The 9,647-nt window shown below is 25.9% G+C and overlaps 1 protein-coding gene across 1 annotated transcript; it reads right to left on the bottom strand.

Annotated features, from left to right (window-relative positions):
* Positions 1-16: 16 nt before the first annotated feature.
* On the bottom strand, positions 17-1,133 carry LOC119671451 (transcription initiation factor IIB-like). Its single transcript, XM_038082091.1, has 4 exons — positions 874-1,133; positions 585-819; positions 399-520; positions 17-314 (listed from the first exon to the last, which is right to left on the bottom strand). The coding sequence occupies exons 1-4, from the start codon at positions 1,102-1,104 to the stop codon at positions 141-143; spliced, it is 762 nt and encodes a 253-aa protein (XP_037938019.1). The 5' UTR covers positions 1,105-1,133; the 3' UTR covers positions 17-140.
* Between the last annotated feature and the right edge of the window lie 8,514 nt (positions 1,134-9,647).

The following is a 9,647-nucleotide window of genomic DNA, read 5'->3' on the forward strand; positions in this document are numbered from 1 at the left end:
AATCAAATACGTCGAAGTGGCTTCACTGGATTTCCCTGTCACATTTACCGTAATCCAAGGATGATATTGTTTCATAGGAATAGAAAGTTGCATAGGATACGTTAATATCATATATGACTAAATGATATTAATGTATTAAATTACATGTGAAATGGTAATTTAAACACTTGTTTTGCATTTCTTCGAAATTCGGAGTCTACAAGGAAGATTTCCGAGGCATACCACGTGAGAACTGCATAAACTTTTTTAAATTGGTTAAAACTTACTCCTACCATCTCGAGAATTGCATCCTGCGTTAAATCAATTTGCATCACCTAATAGAAATGGAATGTTATAATCGTAATTGTTCAACCAATACATGATCAAAAAAAGTGGAATACACTTATAAGTGTACAGACCTGGCATGCCATATAAATTGACGCTGCAACTAAAGATTCCTTTGAAGTATTAAACATAAATTCCATCTCCAATGCATTGTTTGCTATTTTCCTTGCCAACTGCGTCGTTGGCAGATTAAGTTCTAAGTAAAATTAAGTATTTACTATTTAAATATTTACTATTAAGTATATATTTACTAAACTTACCCAAATATTTAGAAATGCGGAGCATATAAGAGGCGTCATCAGTGTCACTCATATCTATATTTAGTAATTTGATTATAACTAAATGACAATGAGTAATTTGTTCACTGCAGACTCCAGAAGCTAAGGACAACTGTTTAATGGTACTCGGTATAGATTCTAGAACCATTACTATATATAAGCACGAGGTCATTTTCGCCATGTTAGAGTAATAGTATTGCACTTTCAAATCTTCCAACTATGTTATAGAAAATTTATATAAATAATTAAAGAATTAAAAGTACTTTTTTACTTGTTTAAAAAGCGAAGTGGCACTATGGGCGATTCTCTTAGGTGCGCCAAATTTACGTGTCATTCGATTCATGTACCTGTATACATAAGCAAGCGTCTCTTTTAAGATACTAGAAGTTATTCTACAATTGAAGTGCGGAATTCCGTCGCGTTCCTCAAAAAACATGTCTTGACTATTAACGTCACAGAGTTTACGACGTTTTGAACATTTTTCAAAGCTTTTATACCCCATTTGATAATTTTTTCCAGCAAAATAATGAAACCAATTGTGAAAGTATATGTTAGCAAAGTATATGTTAGCAAATAGAAGTTTAAACAAGTCAAAATTTTAAAATTTTCTCTGGCAACTACAATTTTTTTAATTTAAAGTCTGACAGTTTATATTATGTTTACACGTAGAATTATCGTATCTGTTTAGTATATATGTGTATATGGATTTTGTATATAAAATGGCACATGTTGCTATTGTAGAGTTAAGTACTTTAATCTAAATGTAGCTTTACTTGTAAAAAGTTTTGCATCTTAAGTTTTAGTGCGGACAAAAGAAAAGATAGATACGAATTCCAGTATAGTTAAAGCTTAGTGTGGGGCAGGGATAAGCCCCCCAGCCACTAAAGAGTAAAAGTGCGCAATAGCATTAACTTAAGAAACCACAGCAACAACAACAACAAACATATATAAAAAAAAGCATTTAACATATTTAAAAAATGATACTAAGTTTTTTCAACCACACTTGATGATTATTTTTACAAATCTGTAAGAATTACGGCTTTTATATAATTTATATACTATTCAATATATCACATATTTTGCTAACAAATCGAACGCTTCACCATTCTAACGTTTTACAGCACTGTTTGCTTTTTACGAAATAGTGTAAAGAAAAGAGAATAATTTTCAATCGTTGCCTATTCTTCTCGACTGCCATGTTTGTGGAATAAATTGTGTAGAATTTTTTTTAATTTTTTGTTTAAAAGGTAAATAACAATTATTTAATTAGTAAAAATACTAAATATAACAATTGTAAAGTGTGTTAGTTAATAAGTTCGTACGTAACAATTTCTCTAAATGTTAAAATGTGCCAAAAAAAATTTCGCCTTTGACAAATGATACAAAAAATATTTGATGTAGTATATATTTTAAATTGAATGTAATGTTTTTTAAAATTTTAAGACAGCAATAAAAACTATTTATTAAAGTGTTTTATTCATTCTTGACATTAATAAATTTTAGTTATATGTGAGAGTTAATATATCATTGTGTCATAGGTACAAGGTTGTTCTAATTTACGATATACATACACCACCCCAAATGGGTTAGCGCCTTAACTTGCGATTGTGTAGTGAAACTTTCTATTTACAAAGAAATGCTTGTGCACTTAAGTAAACAATTGTTTTGCCAGTTTAAAGACGTAACTTAAATTACCTTAAATTACGTATAAAACATTTCTTTTGTAGATGTGCATAATTTTAACTTTCGATATACTCCCATTTTTTTTATAAAACGGCGCGAAAATGGGTCTTCGATTTGTTCTTTATTCATTTCATTTCATTTCGTTTCTATTTCTAATAAGCTTCGTGTTCCAACTGTACTTTTTTTTCATTAAATCTGATGCAATTCGCTGTACACTGTAAAATTCCAATATGATTTTAAATGGAATCTCGTTAAAAGAGTAGGAGCAATTTTCACGCGTAAATGTCAAAATAATCTAACATCAGTGGGTTTATAATAAAAACTAATTCATTAATTTCATAATCTATGTTTTAAAAATGTATGCTTTAATAGTGAAAAGGCATTTATTACACATAATTTATGCACACGCAAACATTAATACGCAGTATACATAGTTTTGTCAATGAACATTTTATTTCTCTTCGTTAAGCGACCAAATGTCGTTATTAAATTTCTGGTATGCAAGGTATTTCGTCGTTTCTGCTACATTCCAATGTAGTTAAACATTTTTGTATTTTATTTTAGCCGCTATTTCTTATCTTTGATTTTCGACTTCAATTCAACCTGCTTTTTTCACGGTGGAAATAAAATATTTGTATGCAATTATGCAACAAAAAAAAAATGTTGAAAAAAAAAATTATTTTTTGAAAGTTTAGCAAAATATGTTTTAATGGTTGTATGTATTATATTATGTCAATTTTTAATTTTGTTAGTTTAATTCAGCTAATAAATGTAGCTGATTGTTGTTGTTGTTGTTGTACCTTCTACAAACTGAGCACTAGAGGTGAGGTGGTTTGCCATTGAAATACTCGTAGTTTGGCAAAATGCCTTAACAAGAATTGTTTGAAAATCACAACCTTAACACACTGCAAAGGAAGTCAAAAAGGCGGTAAACTTGTACATGACATCATTGTTGAGTGTTCTATGGTATGTGCAAGTGTGGTAGAAGTGCATATGGTATACATAAACGCGTATATTGCAATTTTTTTTTTTTTGCACTTATGTGCATCATCCACTATTTGCTTTAACGTAGTTTCCTACATTGTGCATTATGTATACAATTATTGCATTTGGTTTACTTCCTTGTGGAAGAGACTTAAGACAGTAGCTGACGGTGATTTTTATGTGTGGCAAACAGCTGCATTTATGTATATAAGTACATACATGTGTATGGTTAATATATGACGTAAAATATTTCTTTATTATATAAATCCAAAAATACAAACAAAAAAAAAAACATTCTGTTAATCAAAAACTGTGTTTATATTAAATTTTAAAAATTCTAGTCAATTTTCCACCAATGATGCCAACGTCACTTTAGGTGCAAAAGGCATGCCATGCCATGCCAACTGTTGAATTTATTTTAAAAAATTCGGTTTTTTAAACATAAATATTTATTAAATATTTTTGTATTACGATATATGGTATAATATAACAAGCTGATCATAACACTAAGAAATAAATAATTATTTACATATACAGTCAAACTTACATACGAAGTACTATTTTGAAAAGTTAAAGTTCGACTTATGCAGACTTCGAGTTAAAGAATTGCATGTAACTTGCTCTCTAAGCCCTGTTATAGAAAATTTATTTTAGTAGTTCGAGTTATAGAAAATTCGAGTTATAGAAGTTCGAGTTATAGAAAATTCGAGTTATAGAAGTTCGAGTTATGGAAAATTAGAGTTATAGAAGTTCGAGTTATGAAAGTCTGACGGTATTATATTTAAAAACAGTAATTATGATCCAAATTAAAAGTAAGATTGTATTTACTACAGTATTACTTTTGTTATTATTGAGCAACAATTATTAATTATTAAGCTTTATGCCAAATAAATATTTAAATTTTTAGTATTATATTTGTTAAATCGAATTGAAACGAAACCTAATTATTTGATTATTTTTTATCACAACGACAAATTTAAAATGCAATCTTAATAATATCTAAATCATAAAATTATATACACGATTGATTAATGCTTCATAATAGCCTGTGTCCGATACAACAAATAATGTTTATGTAACGTGCAGAATGCTTCGTCTCCAACAAAATAATATAATAAATACTATAAAAAAATATTTAATATATCTATTAAATATACTTACTAACTCCTCATAACAAGCCATTACCAGGTTTCGGCTTGACACAGCATGTCTCTTCAGGCGCCTCTACTGCGTGAATATCTTCTACACTCTTGTACATCCAGTGAGGTTTGTGATCCCTCAACTTGATTACCCCATCGGAGACACGGTCTACCTCTACGTCTCTACGCTTTAAGTGAGGTTTGTGATCTCTCAACTTGATCACTGTTAATCATAGCTGATTAAATTTAAGAAATCTTCTTACCCAATCTTCATTTAACCGCCTCAATGAAGATACTTCAAAAGGCATTTAAGACTTTATAAGATCCTTTAATACTGCATCAAATCAGCTGACTGCAAAAATTGATTAATATATTAATATACTATGATGTTCAACATGGTAACACCGTGCGTTCTATCAAATGTACGATGTTGTTAAGAATATTCATGATATATATATATTTATGATATTATTTATATATCATTATTATTATTTATATATTATTATTATTATTTATATATTATTATTAGTATTATTTATATATTATTATTAGTATTATTTATATATCATTATTTATATGTTATTATTATTATTATTATTATTATTATTATTATTATTATTATTATTATTATTATTATTATTATTATATTATTATTATTTATATATATTATTATATTATTATTATTATTATTATATTATTATTATTATATTATTATTATTATAATTTTATTTATTATTATTATTATATTTATTATTATTATTATTATTATATATATTTATGATATTATTTATATATTATTATTATTATTATTTATATATTATTATTAGTATTATTTATATATTATTCTTTATATGTTATTATTATTATTATTTATATTATTTTTTATTTATATGTTATTATAATATTATATACGAGTATGTTCTTTTAAGAAACGCTTTCAAATTAAATTAGAACAAAAACATTTTGAACAATGACACATATGTTTTCTATTCCATATATAATTTTACGGAAATGTCTAACTTAGGTAAGATTAACACTGGCAGGTGCGTGGCACGTTTCGTGTATATGTATGAATACAAGTACGTATTTTAGAAAAAAAAAATTGTTTCAATTCTTTGACAAGTTTGAGAATATTTGTATGTTGGTAAAAAAATAAAAACATATGCAACAATCTTACTAGTGCAAAGTTTGCGTTGATAACCGTATTTTGGAACTCCAATTTTCCAATTTTCCATATGTATTTCAGAAATATTACACCAATGTTTAGTCTCCAAAATAGAATCAATAATAATTTGTCCATATAGATCAAGCAGTTCTTATACTTCAACAAAAAATACTCTACCCGGCTTTATCATATGATCTAGGAGACTATATTACAACTACATTACAGGAGCTAATATAGTCATTAAACACTTGTTTAATAACTCTTTGATTTGATCAAGTACCATTTTGTTTAAATCATAGGCCGGCCGACCATTGACTGTCACATATCGATTTTATTCTTTTTTTAAGAAATTTGATTTCATCATATCATCGGTATCGATAATGGATGATTGCTTTTGAGTATTTTTTACTTTAGGTGCCTTTGACAGTGACATTTCGATATTATTCATTTTTGGAACGAATCCCTTGAAATAATTATACTGACATCGGTAATTAATAAATCGCACTTTGAGTATTTTTTAGTCTAAATATACAATTTTTTTTAATAACAAAGCTATAAAGAGAAAAGTAAGAGACTTAAGTCTCATAAGCCTTAAGTTATAGGACTCGGTACAATACTTTTTACTGAACATTTATTTTGAATGCATACTATACATAGATAATTTATTTTCAAAGAAAAATATGATTTTGCATGATGATTTATTTAATAAAAATTAAAAATGTGGTGTTAGTTGTCAAGTTAACTTTCAGTTGTTTGAGTGTCGTTATATTAAAAATTTACCTACTAAAAGAACCTTATATTTTTGTATACGGTATACGTACGAAATGGTGTAAATAGTAATCCATATTTATAATTTCCACGAATTATTGCAAATTATGCCTTTTCAGATTATTTAAAATTGTTACCTTCAACTGCAATATGAAAGCAACTTGTATAGATTTTAAAATATGTACTTCTTAGAATTCCATCGTATAACAAATATAGGGACTTGGTTATATAGACATATAATTTGCATATATAAATTTAATATTTTTTGATTTTATTTAAATTAAATAAATACAAGAAAGAAGTAGAAAAATAAAAGAATAAGTTTTAATTATAATAAATTATTATGTCGAAATGAGTTCGGGTGACTACTGGGGGTATTATGATTTCAAACGACATTGTATTGTTATAAAAATTTTTTTTTTTGATTGGGGGGTTTACATTGCTACGTCGATTTTCAACGTTTTTTTTTTTCTTATTTTTCATTTATTCAGTGGTACTTAACGAATTTTACTTATATTTTCACTTGCGCTGTTCACATGGGCTTTTGCAATTACTCTTAATATTTTCAACTACTTCGCAGAATTCGTATATTTGTTGAATTTGTGTTGGTATGAATATTTAAAGACACCAAATATTTAAAATGAAATATTTTAAGACAAAATTATTAAAGGCAACATATATTACATAAAACTGTTGTAGATCATGTTTACTGGCGCTCGATAAAGACACACATGAACACCAGTTATATCATTATCCACGCTTATCTAGATTCAGGCTTAAGCTTATGGGCTCCTCAGTTTTTTATTCACTATGCGATATACCCAACATTAAAATTGATGATATACTTGCAATTATTAATACATCCAGATTTAGGCGTTCTATGGTATAAATCTTTATTAAAAAAGAACAAGACCTTACCTATTCATTTATCTTCTAATTCTGATTTTGCTAAAGTTATTATTTTCAAAGACTTTCAGGTTCAATTTTATTAATTACATTTATCTTATATGATTTCACCTTATACGCCGTGATATCTGATGAATAAGATAAGGCTACTTACAGGGGGCCTCTGTATAACATACATATTATAATAAATTTCATTATAGTATGTTTATATAAAATAATTTATAATATAATGTTAATATAAAGCGATTCAATAAAGAAATATTGTTGGAAAAAAAAATAAAAAAAAAACATAATATGATGAATTCTTTCATTAATTAAAATAAATATAATATAATAATAATATAATATAATATAATAATAATATAATGTAATATAATAATAATATAATATAATATAATATAATAATAATATAATATAATATAATATAATAATAATATAATATAATATATTAATAATATAATATAATATATTAATAATATAATATAATATAATAATAATATAATGTAATATAATAAAAAAAAAATTTTACAGTTAATATAGAGTGTAGGCTGTATTTTATAAATTACCTCCATGCGTTTTATACGTCTTCATGCGTTTTATGTCTATGTACGTATGTATGTATTGTATGTATGTAAGTATGTATTGTGCATCGTTGCGCGCGCATTTTTACCTACCACACATTTTCCTCTACTTTTTGTATACTATTTATCTGCTGCAATTTTTTCCTTTTAACTGTATTTTCTTTGTTTACACTTATGTACACACTACGCCGCAGATATGAAGTTTTTTGTCTGCCTGCCTGCCTGCCTTATTTCTTTTTCTTTTTTTTTTGTTGCATTTTGTTGTAAATTGTATTTGCTTTTCTTTCTATTTTATTTTGTTATTGTTAAATTTTCTTTTGAGATGATGCCTAAACAGATTTTCTCTTCTTTTTCTCTTTTTGGCTCGTGACATTCCAGTCCAAGTTGTTTTGCTGTTTTAATTTTTATTTAATGTTTCTTTACTCTGACGACAGTGAAGATGAAAATTTAATTGTGTGCTGTTTTTGCAAGTTTTGAGAAATTGCAATGCTTTTTATATATTTACGCATAAATTACGTTTTGTTTTTATAAATTAAATAAAAAAAAAGTGATCAAGTGTTTGGAATAGATTTCAATAAAATCTCATACAAATTCAAGTTAGTAAAAATAAAAATTATATTATTCTAAATATATTTATTTAAAATCATTTTTTTGAAATATATTATTGTTATTGTGAAATTTAATTACTTCTTTATGTCTAATGAAAAAAAAAAATACAATTAATGATATATATAAGAAAAACTTTAAATATTATTAAATAAATAGTAAACGAAATGCGTGTCATATTAAAAACGAAATATTTCATTTAAAAAAAAACATATGACAAATATATTTTTTTATACTAAAAACGCTTTCTTTCGGTCAACGTCCTGTTGTTGTTATTGTTATATGGTTAAAAATTTGCTTACGTTAAGAACGAATTTTACGCCGTATTGCGCGTTAAATCTATTTTGCTGAGATGCAACAATCGTCTTATTTAATTGTGATTCTGATTCTGAATTGAAAAAGAATTTCTTTTTCCGCTTAATTATACAAACATACTTATATATATATACATATATATATACAAAATTACTTAAACAGAAAATAGTGAAATTGTAAGTAAATATAAAGTTCAAGTGCACTGATATGCCGATTTTTCTTTTTATTAAATAATACGCAATGCAATATTGTATCTACTTTAAAGCTATATATTGTGTTTTTTACATTACGAATCTGTTATGAAGTATAAACAAAAACTCGTATATTATTTGCAAAATATGTATATATCTTTATTTTTTATTTTTTTCTAGACTTACAAAAATTTATTCACAAATGTAATACTCAAGACAATAAAATACAGCCTAGTATTGTTATTTGTAGACTAAATCAAAATTAAATATAATAAATAATTAATTTTTAAAATACATATATTTATTCGCATATTATATTAAAATATTTATATTTTATATAATTTTCTTTGTAAAATCTTTTTATTTACTATGGTATATGCGTCTTCTATAAAGTGTCATGTAAATAAATGAGAGATATGGATTGTGTCTGCTAACAATACACATTGTTAATACCTTTGAAAGCTTCCACATGTCTCGCCGTACCGGTGTTTACGATTTTGTCATACTTCTTATAAATATACAACATCAATCGTATATTGCTAATGAATCATTTGTGCCACTCTTTTAATCTCAAAGAAATTTTCATTTGCAACAATTTTCTTTAGTATTGCGTCATTCGAATTGCAGACCCTTTCTCTTCACCTTTTTAACCAAATTTTACCATAAAAACAATAATATTTGATGAATATCTTAAAATAATAGACACT

Source organism: Teleopsis dalmanni, chromosome 1 (assembly GCF_002237135.1).
Source record: "Teleopsis dalmanni isolate 2A chromosome 1, ASM223713v2, whole genome shotgun sequence".
NCBI classification, from domain to species: domain Eukaryota; kingdom Metazoa; phylum Arthropoda; class Insecta; order Diptera; family Diopsidae; genus Teleopsis; species Teleopsis dalmanni.

What these genes read in the sequence shown, in the direction of transcription:
- LOC119671451 (XM_038082091.1), bottom strand. Translation starts at nt 1,104, where the DNA reads ATGGGGTATAAAAGCTTTGAAAAATGTTCAAAACGTCGTAAACTCTGT. An exon ending in CCACTTCGCTTTTTAAACAA is followed by an intron (nt 820 to 873) that starts GTAAAAAAGTAC and finishes TCTATAACATAG; the next exon opens with TTGGAAGATTTGAAAGTGCA. An exon ending in CAATTTATATGGCATGCCAG is followed by an intron (nt 315 to 398) that starts GTCTGTACACTT and finishes CATTTCTATTAG; the next exon opens with GTGATGCAAATTGATTTAAC.